The sequence below is a fragment of the Bison bison genome, unplaced genomic scaffold (genome assembly GCF_000754665.1).
Source record: "Bison bison bison isolate TAMUID 2011002044 unplaced genomic scaffold, Bison_UMD1.0 scf7180017864134, whole genome shotgun sequence".
NCBI classification, from domain to species: Eukaryota; Metazoa; Chordata; class Mammalia; order Artiodactyla; family Bovidae; genus Bison; species Bison bison.
In genome coordinates, this window is record NW_011494706.1 from 3648504 (window position 1) to 3664858 (window position 16355).

The following is a 16355-nucleotide window of genomic DNA, read 5'->3' on the forward strand; positions in this document are numbered from 1 at the left end:
TTTACCAGCTGAACCACCAGGGAAGCCCAAGAATACTGGAGTGGGCAGCCTATCCCTTCTCCAGTGGATCTTCCTGACCCAGGAATCGAACCAGGGTCTCCTGCATTGCAGGGGGATTCTAACCAACTGAGTTCTCACCATGTGCTTTTTCCTAAAGACACAAAATAGCACTGCTGTGCTGCTGCTGTTCTTGTCTGATCCTTATAACCTGAATCTTTTATGCAAAAGTTTAATTCTACCTTTGTGTCACATGAATTCCTTGCTGCTGCTGCTGCTAAGTCGCTCCAGTCGTGTCTGACTCTGTGCGACCCCATAGACGGCAGCCCACCAGGCTCCCCCATCCCTGGGATTCTCCAGGCAAGAACACTGGAGTGGGTTGCCATTTCCTTCTCCAATGCATGGAAGTGAAAAGTGAAAGTGAAGTCGCTCAGTCGTGTCCGACTCCTAGCGACCCCATGGACTGCAGCCCACCAGGCCCCTCCGTCCATGGAATTTTCCAGGCAAGAGTACTGGAGTGGGATGCCACTGCCTTCTCCGACGAATTCCTTAATTACCCATAATTATGTACTTTGAAATGCATCTCACAATCTATACAACCAACGATGCTGGTTTGCTCTTTGGGGTCTCCCCATCCTGCATTGCCTTTGAAAACTGGGTCTTACATTTGTCAGCACGTCCTTATCCATGGAGTTCATTCTCCAGTCGTTAAGCACCTAATATGTGCCCTTACTTTGTCATCCCAGGAATTCATATTGAATACATAACCCTAGTTGTCAAATAAACTTTTTTTTTTTTTCAAATTTATTGGGATATAGTTGTTTTCTCTTCATTCATCCCTTCTCTTTTCTGACCTCTACAGAGTAACAGGGCTTCCCTGGTGGCTCAGTGGTAAAGAATCCGCTTGCTAATGCAGGAGATGCAGGTTCCATCCCTGGGTCAGGAAGATCACCTGAAGGAGGAAATGGCAACCCACTCCAGTATTCTTGCCTGGGCAATCCCAAGGACAGAGGAGCCTGGAAAGCTACAATCCATGAGGTCACGAAAGAGTCAGACATGACTTAGCGACTAAAGAACAACAACTGAGCAACAACTACTTTCCACATTGAAAAGCTTAGAAAATGACATAAAAAAAAAAAAGTAGTCAGGCCATAAGGAAGTTACCCTCCCTTAATTAAAAAAGAATCCTTAAGTCAAATTCTAACACTTTTCTGGTCATAAAATACCTTGGGAAATTCTTTTAAATGAATGTATATCTTTGTGTCTATAGCTGTTTTGTTATTTAGATTACATGCCACAGTCTGGGCTAGGGAAGGGACAAAAGTTGATGGGAGAAGAAATCAAGTTTATTGCAATAAACCTCACAGCTTCAGCAGAGTTGGAGGAAGTCTCCTTTCTATGACGTGACGACAATGCCTCACCAACTGCCCCATGGTCACTCGGCAGTGTGGTCAGCCAGGAACAGAGCTGCCTGTCCACTGTGTCCACTCCCCCCACCAGCAGCCCACATTCCCATCACTCCTCCCAGGGAGATCTGCAGCCTGGGAGAACCTCATGCAGAACCAGACGCTGAACGGCTAAAGCTGTCACTGCAATCTCACCTGTTATCTTTATAGAACCTTAATGAGAAGAGAAGATGAGGAAAAAGTCAGTTGAGGATTTTAAACATGGGCACAAATGAGGTTAGTTGGTATGAACCCCACTTCACATTCTGCTTCCCCCTCCAACCCCCAAATCAGGAGCGATTTGGGTCTATGTCAATTTCAGGTCACTGTCAGATAATCCTCAAGAAGAGAATGCCAAGGACAAAGAAACCAAATCGGGAAAAAAAATAAAAGTAAAAATAAAAACCTCTGACAAAGCCAAGCCTCTAAATATAGCTTTTCCACTTTCCTCAATGCAGCTAATTCTAAGATATGTATTTCTGATTCTACTCATTCTGTTTTAAAAGAGAAAGACCACACCAGGGTAAGCAATGCAGGGTGGTCAGATGCATAACCTAATGACAGTGTGGGGAAGCCACTACAGAAGACAGCAGGAGCACTGCCAGATGGCGTGGCGGGGACCAGGGACTGACTGCTACGCAGAGTCCACTGATGTTTTCCAAGTACGGATGGCTCTTATTGAAATGAAAATAGAAAATGTGGAACCAGAGCCCATACTAAAAATTCAGTTTAGTAACGACAGAATACTGCCCACGAAAGTAGAGGGTATTTGGCCTTGCTATTTTCAGAGAGAAAGGAGCCTTCCTCCTGCAATCTTTTTACCATCAGGATAAAAGCCTGTCAGTCTTCACAAAGGAACACTGAACTGCTGTCTACATCTTGTGCATTTGTTTTCTAGTGCCCCAAATGATGTTTTTCTGAGTCATAGGATTTGTTTGCAACTATATACACTTGCCCAAAACACGGAGAATCGGCAGAGATCAGCAAGAAATGGCCAGCTAATGCAATTATTCCAAACTGATAAAAAATACAATCATAAGGCACTCGCAGCTCCTCCCTACCCTCAGCCCCCTTTCTTATTACGCAAACTAATTTTGAAATTATTAGAACACCACAGGAGAATGTGGAAACAAGTTCAACCTACCCAATTTCAGTGAGAGTGTGTCTAGAGAGGACCAGCTGTAATAAATAAGCTCTACTAATGATTAGAGAAGGAAATGGCACCCCACTCCAGTACTCTTGCCTGGAAACTCCCATGGACAGAGGAGCATGGTGGACTACAGACCACGGGGTCGAAAAGAGTCGGACATGACTGAGCAACTTCACTAATGATTAGAAGTGGCGTAACAAAGACAGTGAGGAGGGTTTGGTTTCTCTCATGTCTCATCCCTGGGTTGGGAAGATCCCATGGAGAAGGGAATGGCTACCCACTCCAATATTCTAACCTGGAGAATTATGGACAGAGGAGCCCGATGGGCTACAGTCCACGGGGTTGCAAAGCATCAGACACAACTGAGCGGCTAAGACTTCTACACGTCACTATTTTTAGTTCTGTGGCCACTCCAAATTCCCCCTGAACTACCATGGCTACTTCACGGCAACCAAACTGTCCTGTTACTTCTTCCCTCCACCTCACCTCCACCCACCAAGTCATGTGCACCTTCCCTGGCTGTCCAAGTTAACCCTGCTTTGGTCTCCCAACACCTCAGCCATACTCAGGATCACAGCACTTCTGTTTTCTTTCTGCAGACACTGTTACTTACTTGGTGGTGATTCAAACTTCATCGAGATCAACTATGGCAAGATGGGTCACTATCCCAAGAGAAACGGTACTGTCCAGGGCATGCTGTGTCATGTTCAACATGGCTGAATCCCCTCCTGGAAAAACTCTTGCTCTTCTGACCACCACAGAAGCAGATCCCAGCAATGAGTGAGCCAGAGGGAATAAGTGTCTGTTGGCGGGGAGGTGGTGGGGGGGCGTGGTAAGAAGGGGCAGGGATTTGGGTAGGAAATTTCTCAAATAGGATCAGGTGGCAGGGCATCAGAGGAGCAAAAGCAAGAAATTCCTCTCTAGTTTGGGTCAAAGGGGAAAAAAGAATGATGGGCATACATTCAAATGAAGAAGCCAACTAGTCTCATCACTGATCACCCGCTTTATTCTTCTCTCCTCTACACGGCAGGAGTTTTCAACTATTGCTGCATATTCAACTCGCTTGGAAGCTTTCAAAAATGACTAGACTACACCCTAGACTAATAGTTAAATCAGTAGACTGTTCTTTTACATATGTCACATAACCCCAAAGTTTCAAAGGACTAGGAGTCTCCCCTTTCTCAGTAAGAATGGTAGGTAAAGCTAAGAACCCCCACCAGTTTCTGGTCACCAGATGAAGTGCAGATAGTAGCAGGAATTTGGGGGAATACAGAGATATCTTCGTATCTTTTGGTAGGATATTAAGAGCACTCTGACTTGAAAAAAAAATCAAGAGCATATCTTCTAGAACACATACATTGGAGCATTTAAAAAGCAAGTAAAAATAAGGTTAAAGGCATTCTAGTGAAGCTTTTCATAAACGATCCCAAAGATAGCAGGAGACGAAAAGAAAGGATGTTCTTTTCAGTCAATGCTAGCATTAACCATTGTGTCAGAAAACACAAAATTTGAAAATTCCAGTTAATTCCAGAAGGTTTCTTCTGGAATTTGTGTCTTCACTCAACTTATTAGTTCCCACTGACCTGTTACTCTGCAATGCTGTGAATGTTAAGCACATTCTCAAATTGTTATTGTCACAGGCGACCTACTGCTAGTTAATATAATAATAAACATTTTTTTGATGATAAACATTTTGTACACTGACCAAAACAATATAGTGTGTCACTTCTTAAAGTTAAAAAAAATTCAGTATATGATTTTATACACTATTCAAAATACTTCAAATGGTGCTTTTTTTTTTTCTTTTAAATGTGCTTCTGTTTATCCCATAATCCTTTTAGTATTTTCTCGGTAATTCAGCAAAAACTCTTTAAACTGAATAAAATTAGGATTTTGAGCTTCTATGTTTACAGAAAGAGCATATCAGACTGACAAATTTGATAATCTTAAAAAGAAAGAAAAAACTGTTCTCATTTCAAAGGTTCAAGAAATAAAGGTTATTTACTAGGCAGACCAGGACTTCTTGTTGTTTTTATGATAGCAAATTAGAAAAACATGGTCAGAGTTAGAGGTTACTCAATCAGGTTGGAGCTACTAGGACCTTTATTCCAGCAGTCCTTGTTCCTCAAATTATATCTGATAATGTTCTGAAGTCTAAACATATTTTAGTTCAAAACGATACTCAGCTCTTAGATATAAAATGGCACTAAGTTTTCAAATATCAACAGGTTTACCCAGTCTCCTCAACTGATGTATTTGTTTACAGAGCAAGAGTGGCAGATTTGTAATATCTGAGGAGCTGAGACTCTGAGCAAGAATGCTTGCTTGCATCTTCCTGTGCGTAATCACAGGAGAGGGGCATTAATACAGGGGTTGGTGCTGGCCACTACCAGGGCCTATTATTTCAGCAGAGCCGTGGCAACAGGGCAGTTGTTACATACTTTCAGCCTGTTTTGTGTCGACTGGAGGAGTGGACCGATGCGTCAGCAGACACAAGCAGTAAAACATCCCAAACTAGCTGCAAACCACAAACAGTATCTGTATTTCTCAATGATTCAAAAAAGCGGGTGATAAACCTTCCCCTAAACTGGCTACCAAAGTATTATTATCTGTGAAGTAAGATGGTGCCCGTCCACTTAAAACTGGCGAAATCGCACTGAACCGCATTTCAGAGCGAGGAGGGAACTTGAAATGCTCTTGCTCTTGCGGATGTCCACGTGGGTGGGCAAACATATGTTCCTGCTAAGCAGAGGAAGTGGTACACCCGGATTTCTTCCTAAGTGCGAGGCCTTTATAAACTCATGCTCATGGCGCTGTTTTAAATAGAAAGAAAATGACACACAGTCCCCAACCAGGCTTCCTAACTGTTTGGAGAGGGTGGCCACTTTCCCAAAACATTAGGTTACTGTGGGGGAATTTTCCAAAATTGTCAACAATTCCGTTTTTAAACTCAGTGCTTCTTCTCCACACGGAACAGATGCAAGGCAGCAGGAGCTATATTTGGCCTCACGGGAGATGTCAGTTATTTTTGCAGTGCTGACTCCTACCTGACAGTGGAAGACATACTCTGGTGTGGTTTTCTTAAACTTCATGTTCCAAACCAAGGCTACTCCATCTGGTTCATGCGGAGCATCTTCGTTGTTGTTGTAGGAAGCGACCATCAGCTCAGGGTACTAAATGGAAGAAGTCACAAGATGCGTTATGCCAAGATGACAACACAGGGAAAGATTCTTTTTCCAACTTGAAATGGTACTTGCTTTTTAAGCTGTGGCAGACTTAATACTGGGGCTTCCTGGTAGCTCAGCTGATAAAGAATCTGCCTGCAATGCAGGAGACTCTGGTTTGATTTCCGGGTCAGGAAGATCCCCTGAAGAAAGGATAGGTTACCTACTCCAGTATACTAGGGCTTCCCTGGTGGCTCAGATGGTAAAGAATCTGCCTGCAATGTGGGAGACATGGGTTCGATCCCTGGGTTGGGAAGATCCCCTGGAAGAGGGCATGGCAAGCCACTCCCGTATTCTTGACCTGGAGAATCCCATGGACAGAGGAGCCTGATCTACAGTTGATGGGATCATAAAGAGTTGGACACGACTGAGCGATTATAAGCACAGCACAGCACATAACTTAGCACCAACTTCGTGTCTCAGCCCACTGCAATCTGGTTTCTACCCGCAACATTCCACATGTGCTGGCCATAGTCACCAGTAACCGCCACACTACTCACACTGCTGAACCTCTGCGGTATCTGACCTTTGGGCGGCTTCCTCCTCTCTCCTATGCTGGCTTCCATCACACCTTTCTCTCCCACTCTTCTGAACCACTGTTTTTAGCCTCTACAGTTCCTTCTATTACCTATGGGGGGCTGGGGCTGTTTTCTGTCCTCTTGTTGGTCTCTGTTTACACATTCTTCCCTGGTGATCTCATCAATAGCTTTAATTAGCGTTCATATACTGACAATGTTCAAATATTTATCTCTGGGCTTGATCTCTCTCTAAGGTGTATATTTTACAGCTGCTGCAGATTTCTCAAGGCTGTACATAGACACATCAGATGCAATGCACAGAAAAGTGAGCTTGCTGCCTTCTACAAAAACCTATTACTCTTCCAACGTTTCAACATTCATCACATTAGGACTTTGACTATCTGGGCCAGACACTCATGTTCATTTTTACTCCTCCCTCTTTCTTCTCTGTGTGCTGTTTCAGTACTTCCTCAATACCTTTCAAATGTATGCTTCTTTCTATCCTTAAGGTCAGAGCCTCCTAAATGAATTTCTTGTCTGGATGAAGACAACAGCATTTTAAATGACTTTCTGCTTCTAGGCTTGCCAGGCCCCACCCTCACTTACTCCACTCTCCATCCTTTGTCAATATGACTTTACAAAACATGTATTTGACTAAGTCACTTCTCTGCTTAGAATAGCTTAATGGCTCATCATTACTTTCAAGATAAAATCTAGGTCATTTAGGACCCTTCATGATCTGTTCTTGGAGGAGGAAATGGCAACCCACTCCAGTATTCCTGCCTGGAAAAATCCCATGGACAGAGGAGCCTGGAGAGCTACAGTCCATGGGGTTGCAAGGAGTTGGACACGACTGAGCAACTGAGCACATGTTTTCTGTTAGCTTCTACTTTTCTGCCTAATCTCTTACAACCTACCCTCTTTCCTCCCAACCCCTAGCTATGACCCAGCCTCACTGGGCTAGTTCTGAGGTTCATAGGTACAGCCTCTGTACCATGAGTTGACACTCACTCTCATTGAAAAGCCTCTCCTGTGTTGGTTACATTATTAACTTATTCATTAAGACTCCATGTAGGCATCAAGTCCTCCAGACAATCCTACCTAATCATTCACCACCCCTCATTGTCTCTCATCAGCCCCCTTAGCATTACGTATGTCCTCCTATGAAGGCACGTGTCAAATTGTATTATGGCTTTTCCCGGTCTATGCCCATGACTAGACTGTAAGCTCTTTGTGTAGGGGCTTGGTTTTATTGACCTCCGAATCCAGGCCTAGTAAGTCCTAGCATGAGAAACTTGTGCCAAAATCTCCTGAATTACAAATACTCTTTTTTATGTTAGTGACCCTATGCTCAGCAGCAAGATCCTATCTTTAATCCTTTGTTAAATAATGCCAACAATTAAAAGCTCAAGTAAAAGAAACTCAAGTAGTAAAATAACTAAGAGGACTCTATAGCAAGTAGAAATACCTACTCACCATACATGAACTCTATGTTCAGCATTAGAAATAAATAGGTTGAATCTCAGCAGAGGTATTTTTGAGTTAGAGTACATTTTATGAAAACGTCATTCCTACCCGGGATTTCCATAAGGCAGCCCCATTAAATATACTATCAGGATTATAGCTGATCATACCACTCTCTGCTCATGGGTAACTTAGTTCTTTTCCTTCTTATTCACCATACTGTATATATGTAACATAAGTTTCTCAGTAAAAATTTGAACATCAGCTTTTTTTTTTCCTATCAAAAATAATTAAGCCTGAGTCTATGTGTTTTATTCATTCTTTGAACTCCCCCAGCTTAAGAAAGCTGCAGAGAGTTACAACTTGCCAGTTGGTACAGAGGAAGCATAAGCCTGCAACGAGACACATGTATGCAGCCACCAGGGGAAGTAATCATTCTTTATTAGAAAACACTCCTCAGCGGATGAATCAAAGGCCTATTAAGAAAGGCCTTTGATTCAAAGCCCATTCAAAGAAACTAACATCCAGATAAACACAGAAGTCTCCAGACTGTCCATCTGAAGTTTAACTATGTCACATGTGAAAAGGCAGCTCTATAAACATCCACACCACTACCACAGTGGCCAATGAGCAGCCAGATGCGTCTGGAATAATATCCCACAGCTTCACATCTGGGTCTCATCGCTGGCTCCCACTTTAAAAAAAAATCTTAAATTATTGGGCTTAAAAACCCCTTTAGAAAACAGGGAGAGTGTTCTTCAAATACCAGTGAAATGCTCTTGGTGTAATTTTTGTAACTGGGATCAAAAGGCATAAAGATACTGATTAACTCTTAAGTCATGAAAGTGTTTATGATTTCAAAGTCTCCTCTAGTATGTTTGTTTGAACATGACTAATCAATATTTTATTTTCCAGCAAAAAGTAGTCATTCTCTGCATGATTATTTAAGTATTAAAATTATTATTTTAAAGAGAATACCAACTACTGGGAAGTTTGTGATTATTCACAGGGCTGAATTATCTAATAATTAACCTAGGGGAATTTTACTCGGAAATTGCCAGATCTGCTCTCAAGCTGTTTGTTCTTATAAAAAAATAAAATCTGACATTTACTAGCGAGGAAGGAACCAACATGCTTTACGTGTTCATTATGCATCCAGCAAGGGGCTGGGTGACATGTTCACTCATTTGATTCTTGCAGTTCTCTAAAGTAAGCAACGGGTTTTCCCATTTCTACAGACAAAGCAGCCCAGGTAAGAAACTGGGTAAGGAATTTGTTCCAAGTTAAGTTGCTAATAAATGACAAAGTGAGATCCTGCTTGAAGTCTATTTGTTTCAAGACCATGTCTCTTACACTGTGGCATGCCTCAAGTGGCCCCCAAGCATATGTAAGGCACTGAAGTGTATTAGTCACTCAGTCATATCCAACTCTTTGCAACATCATGGACTGTAACCCACCAGGCTCCTCTGTCCATGGGATTCTCCAGGCAAGAATACTGGAGTGGGTTGCCATTTCCTCCTCCAGGGGATCTTCCCAATCCAGGGATTGAACCCAAGTCTCCTGCATTGCAGGCAGATTCTTCCACCAGGGAAGCCTATGTAAGCCACTGGTGATAAGTAACACGTGGGACAAGACAGAAAGCACACTGGTAGATTTCAGGAGCTGGGGGTGGGGAGTGGGGAGGGGCAATAGGGACTTAGTGTTTAATGGAGACAGAATTTCAGTTTAGGAAGGTGAAAAATTCAGGAGGTGGATGATGGTGAGAGCTGTACAACAATGTGAATGTACTTAGCGCCACTGAACTGTACAGTTAAATATGGTTAAAACAGTACGTGTTACATTACGTGACTTTTACCACAATGAGAAAACATTAAACAAAACGCAGGACAAGAATATTAACAGTAACGTGCTCTGCTTTATAGGCGCTCACCATTTAGTAGAAGGTGAGTCATGCGTATGAAAAACTGCAACACAAATAGAAAAGCAGAGCAAGCTAAGATGGAGACAGGAAAGGAGTTCTGTCAAAGCACAGAGGATAAAATAGCCACTTCAGGTGGAATGTGGTTATGCCAGGGAGAGATATTGAAAAGGACTTCTGAGAAGAAATGAGATTGCCAGGGCCCTGTCAACGGGAAAGTGATTAGGAGAGCAGAAAGAGAAGAGTATAGACAAGGGCACAAACATTGATGCAGGAGATTTCTCTTGGATATTGGCCTGGTTCACAATCATTCTCCCAATCCTTGGAAACTACCTCAATACACAGGCGTCAAACTTCCCAGGGATCATTCATTCACCCCAGCTCGGGCAATCACATTCTCTACCTTGGTCGCTGTAAAGTTTGAACTGAGACACAGACTCCCTGGGTTGCAAATGAGTCAGGTAATGACAGCATCCAACTGGTGAAGCCTCTCAAGCTGCCCAGATTTATACTCCTGGGTCCCAGCTCTTTGTCTTTTCCGGGGATTCCCTGAGTACCCTAGTGACTAGAATACATTTCCCTCTCTGCTGAAGGTAGCCAGGGGTAAATTTTTCTTAACTAATGCAATGGAGAACACATTCAGAAAACACTTAGGTTATAGCACCTGGCTGGGAGGCAGGTTAGGCGAAGAGATGAAAAAGATTAAAGGGCTGGAGATGCTTCAAGACATTCCCACGGAAGTCACTGAATACAGGCTGATGATTTTAGACTTTATGCTGGGAGTCATACTCTGCAATTGCTAATATTTCTAATTAGACCACTACTTTCACTACTATGCCACATTTATTGAGCACTTTTACTATACTGCTGCGAAGTCGCTTCAGTCGTGTCCGACTCTGTGCGACCTCATAGACGGCAGCCCACCAGGCTCCCCCATCCCTGGGATTCGCCAGGCAAGAACACTGGAGTGGGTTGCCATTTCCTTCTCCAATGCAGGAAAGTGAAAAGTGAAAGTGAAGTTGCTCAGTCGTGTCCGACTCCTTGCGACACCATGGACTGCAGCCCACCAGGCTCCTCCATCCATGGGATTTTCCAGGCAAGAGTGCTGGAGTGGGGTGCCATTGCCTTCTTTACTATACTAGACACTTTATTAAAGTCTAAGTTTTTAAAGTATATTCACTCATTTAATACAATAAGCACGGGACTGAAGTTTGATGACTATTTTGGGAATGAGGAAACTTAAGCCAAGAGAAGTCAGGTGACTTGCTCAAGGTGACATTGAGAGCAAACAGGTAATCATTACAAATAGTAACCTGGAAAAAGTATGTAATGATTCAACAGTGTAGAGAATTGAGGCAGGAAGACCAGATAGGAAGCTATTTCCTGATACAAGCAAGAAGAAGATGGCATGACATAAAGTGGGTATCGATTCCACATGTAAGTAGATTTGAGTTGGTGACAGTGGGGGTCTTTTTGCTACCATAAATTTGACTGGGTTTGGCAATTAAATGAGCTATCAAAGATTACTTGAAGGGGGGCGTGGTTGAAGGGGAAGTGGGGGAGGAATAGAGGGAAGTTGGTGCCAGCAGATGTAAGCTATTATGTATAGAATGAATAAACAACAACATCCTACTGTATAGCACAGGGAGCTGCGTTCAATATCCTGTGAGAAACCAAAATGAAAAATAACAGAAAAAAGAACACACACATATATGTATAACTTTGCTGTACATCAGAAAGTAACACAACATTGAAAATCAACTATACTTCAATAAAAAAGATGACTTGTGTTTGCATCCTGAATGACTCCAAGGTTAGAGGATGCAAGTCACATGTGAGAGGAATATATAGGGTGGGAGGAAGATCATAAATCTGGTTTTGTTTACAACTGTCACATCTGTCATGTTAAATGAGGACAGTATTATTGACTCCCTCTGTTAAACAATATTTGATGAACAGCAAAGTTGACATAATTCCTCAAGTGCCCAAATGTCCTTCAGGAGCTAATGACTGGTGGCTATTTTGCAAATATTGCAAAGTTACAGTGTTCTTGTTTAGAAGAAGACCAAGGAGGCCTTTAATCCAGGAGCTCAAAGCGAAGCTATGCAGGAATCTTATGCTTTCTTCCTCCTGCCGCCCCCCTCTTCCATTCTGTTGCACCCATAAGTACACACGCCTCTACTGGACTCGAAGACTATGCCTCTGGCCTTTTCCTCTTTCTGAACATCACTGGATTCCATATAGATTTACTCAGAAAGTCTCTTCATCCCGTAAGTATGTAAACTTGGTCCTTAGAACTCCACTAAATTGTTACGATGTAGGAACTAGGGGTTCTTTGGTGTTGTGTTCATCAAATTCCTTTATTATCCTTTTTTAAAATTTATTTTTAATTGGAGGATAATGGCTTTACAATGTTGTGTTGGTTTCTGCCATACAACAACATAAATCAGTCCTATGTATACATTTAGCCCTTTCTTCTAGAGCCTCCCTTCCAACCCCGCCCCGCCCCTTTATCCTCGCAGAGCCTGGAGCTGAGCTCCCTGTCTTATATAGCAGCTTTTCCGCTAGCTACCTATTGCATACATGGGAGTGTATATATGTCAATGCTACTCTGGAACTAAGGATTCTCATTCCTTTTTCTTATGCTCCATATAAAATACAGTCTTCAGAATTGCAAACCCCTTCCCCACACTGCAGATGACAGATTACACAAAAATGGGGGAAAATCGGTGGAACTTCTGCCCTTTCCAGTTTCACTTCCAGCAACAAGAACGATACGCAAGATCCTGTGTGGAGACACATCTACCCGAGGGCAACAGGGAGATGTCCACCCCATGCCGAGGCCAGGCGGGGACCAGCCCTACCGGCGAGGGTCCCACCACCTGCTCCAGGAGCATTACCAGCAGACCCGGGGACTCAGTAAAAGCTGCCCTTGAGGAATGTGTCCCATAAGGTTCCCGTGCAATCTCCAGACTGTGAACAAGCGAAGAAGCCGCACTAAGTGTTTCCTCCACCTTGGATCTGATTTCCGCACACACGACCAAGCGTGCTCACAGACCACCCACGTGCTGGCTGGCAGGAAGCGGCCGGGTGCACCCCTGCCTGCATCGGCCTCTGCACAACTGTGCCCTGCATGCTCTCTTGTTCAGATGTAAGAGGAGAGTCAAGAGGAGAGAACACTCGCCCACTTTGCGGCTGTTGACAGTCTGGTTGCGGGGGATTACATTCCTCTTCAGTGTTCTGTTCCCCAGCACGATTACATGAGGCTCTTCACATCATCCGCTTCACTGCTCTGCCGGGAACACTCTCTTCTCCCCTCCCTTTCTCTAATCCCAGTCTTCTAAGACACCCTGTCCAACCAGAGGCACAGACTCCGATCTCCACTGAACCCTGAAAGCGCTTGCTATCAGCCCTACGTCATTCAGCACTTAGAACCTCTTTGACTTTTCAGCCCGCCAGGGTTATCTGTCCCTGGGATTCCTCAGGCAAGAATACTGGAGTGGGTTGCCATGCCCTCCTCCAGGGAGTCTTCCTGACCCAGGGATCAAATCTGCATCTCTTATGTCTCCTGCATTGGCAGGCGGGTTCTTTACCACTAGCACCGCCCAGGAAGCTTGATGTTACGAGGGTGAAATAAAATAATGCCTTCAGAGTAGCTGGCACAGTGCTTAGCATATAAGAAGCACAAATTAAAAGCTAGCCATGGGGACTTTCCTGGTGATTCAGTGGTTGAGAATCTGCCTTCCGATACAGGGGATGTGGGTTCAATCCCTGGTTGGAGCACTAAGACCCCACGTGCCTGAGAGCAACTAAGCCCACATGTTGTAACTCAAGACACCTGTGTGCCTCAACTACTGAGCCTGCGCCCGTGCTCTGCAACAAGAGAAGCCTGAGCATTGTGACTAGAGAAGCCCGGGAACCACAGTGAAGACCCAGTGAAGCCAAAATTGAAAAAAAGAGAAAGAAGCTAGCCATGATTACTATTCCCAATAAAAGCACAGATTAAAAGAAAGTAGAAAATGTGCTGTGTATAAGTGCCCAGTGTTTATCATTCCTAGCTCCCTCACTGCTGTTACATCATTGTCATTACTGGAGGGAACATGGCACGATCACCCAGAACACAGGCTCGTGAGTTAGATCACGTGAGTTCATACCCTGCCCGCACCACAGTTCACTGTGTGCCTCGATGTGCATTATTTAACTTCTCACTGCTGGGTCAGTGACACACCAAGTGAGTTGGCCATTCAGCAAACTGGCTTTTGGTGAATCTGCCTGCTTTCCCTAGGAACGTTATACCAGGGAGTTCAGTGCTTTCGTTAGGAATGCTACACTAGGGAGTTTAGTTTGCCTTCTTTTTTTTTCTCTTACAGGCAACAGGGAGTTCTAATCCAGGGAGTAAAGTGATCAGATCCGTATTTTAGAAAGATTATTTGGCTAGATGTCTAGACAGAAAACTATAGGTGGACAAGTTTGGGTGTAGAAAGACCATGAGAAGACTGGCAATACTACAAGCGTAAGATAATGAATAAAGGAGTAGAGAAATGGACAGTCTGGGTGACAGAGTAAGTCTGGGAGATAAAGGAGAGGAAGTTTTTAATGTTAATGATGAAAGGTTTTTTTAGGCCCTTGGGTACATTGTGATGGCTTTAACTCAGAATTGTTGTTTTTGTTCAGTTGCTAAGTCATGTCCGACTCTTTGTGACCCCATGAACCGCAGCATGCCAGGCCTCCCTGTCCTACACCATCTCCTAAACTCATGTCCGTTGAGTTGGTAATGCTATCCAACCATCTTGTCCTCTGTCACCCCCTTCTCCTCCGCCTTCAATCTTTCAAAGCACCAGGGTCTTTTCCAATGAGTCAGCTCTTTGCATCAGGTGGCCAAAGTATTAGAGCTTCAGCTTCAGCATCAGTCCTTCCTATGAATATTCAGCGTTTAGTGTAGGCAAAACGGAGAAGGCAATGGCACCCCACTCCAGTACTCTTGCCTGGAAAATCCCATGGACAGAGGAGCCTAGTGGGCTGCAGTCCATGGGGTTGCTAAGAACCGGATAAGACTGAGCAACTTCACTTTCACTTTTCACTTTCATGCATTGGAGAAGGAAACGGCAACCTACTCTAGTGTTCTTGCCTGGAGAATCCCAGGGACGGGGGAGCCTGGTGGGCTGCCGTCTATGGGGTTGCACAGAGTCGGACACGACTGAAGCGACTTAGGAGGAGGAGCAGCAGCAGAGTAGTCAAAAAAGGACTTCGGATGTGTGGAAATGAGTTAGTGATGCATCTGCCATTCTATGGGACACCTGAATGGATCTGTCTCTTTGGGGTGTAACGTGGAATTCAGGAGGGATCTTGGGTGGGGATAGAAAAAGGCTGCCCATGTGATGGTTGAGTCAGCAGCAGTGGAAGAGATCTCTTCCCACAGAGACAGCATCCAGAAGAAGAGAGACTGAGAGCATGACCAGGAGGATCACAGGGTAGAAGAGGAAAAAAATAAATCTTAGGGGAGTTCAAGAACTAGAAGAGAGTCGAGTTGTAGAACTCAGTGGAAGGAGAATATTTTTAGAAGTTTGCAAAGCTGGGTGACAAAGAGAGGTCAGGGTAGATGAAGGCTTAAACATATCCACAGGATTTGACAAATAGGAAATCACTGGCGACCTTAGTGAGAGTGGCTTCATGGAAAGAATGGCCTGGCTCCTGGGCTGGTACCTGGCACAGAATAAGTACTCAATGGATATGAATAACACAGTGCAAATTTAAACTGAAACTTCAGCAAGATAAGAAAGAAAACCATAGAATACAAGAAAATTGTGGGTCAGTGAACACATCCAAAGTAGCGAGGCAATTCTCTCTTACTTATTGTAATACAAATGCCATGAGAACACAAGTCCAGTTTGTCCCGAACCAACAACAATTCTTACCTGGAGAGACCAGTCCATACAAGTGACGACTCGATGCTTGGACCAATGCTCATCGTAGAACTGACGATTGAAAGAAAGGTTGGCTCCAGCCTGGACGTCCCTAGGAGGGTTGAAAGATCAAAGACAAGTAAGATGCTTCAAAATGGGGTTCTATCTCTACTGCTCATATTGAAAGAACGAAATGGCAAGAGCATGGCACACAATACTCTGAAGCCAAAGCATCAATTCAGAGAGCAAACGCTGATCATAAACGACCACTAAAGGTGGTCTCCTTCATGCAAAGCTCTCTCTTACCTGGCCCAGATGAGGTTTCCACATGTTGTTCCAAGCCTGGTGTGAAATGTCAAATTTGTTTCAGGTTCCCATCCTGACCAGTTCTAAAGCATTCTCCTTCCCCTAAAAAGTTCTGCCTTGAAGCAGAGTTTACAAGAAATCTCCCAGCACACTGGGAGATTCTTTGACATCAGTGTCAACTTATCTGGCCTTAGACCAGAAGTGATACGCATGTTCCACTTTACCTATAATTGCTGTTTTACCACAGCAATAGCAAGTGAAAAGTTCTACCGCGAGACAGGCCTGCTGAGGGGCAGGCGGGGTGAGGGATTCACCAAACACTGTAGATACTTAACACAGACGGGCCGCAGTCCATGGGGTTGCTAAGAGTCGGACACGACTGAGTGACTTCACTTTCACTTTTCACTTTCATGCATTGGAGAAGGAAATG

At 44.0% G+C, this 16355-nt stretch overlaps 1 protein-coding gene across 1 annotated transcript in view; it reads right to left on the reverse strand.

The window, feature by feature from the left end:
- Window positions 1–16355, reverse strand: part of DYNC1I1 (dynein, cytoplasmic 1, intermediate chain 1) — a 380358-nt gene that overhangs the window by 129328 nt on the left and 234675 nt on the right. The window contains exons 9-10 of the mRNA XM_010839743.1: window positions 15632–15731; window positions 5640–5765 (exon numbers count right to left, since the gene is read on the reverse strand). Coding sequence (XP_010838045.1) covers window positions 5640–5765; window positions 15632–15731 — 226 coding nt within the window. The remainder of the gene's footprint in view (window positions 1–5639; window positions 5766–15631; window positions 15732–16355) is intronic.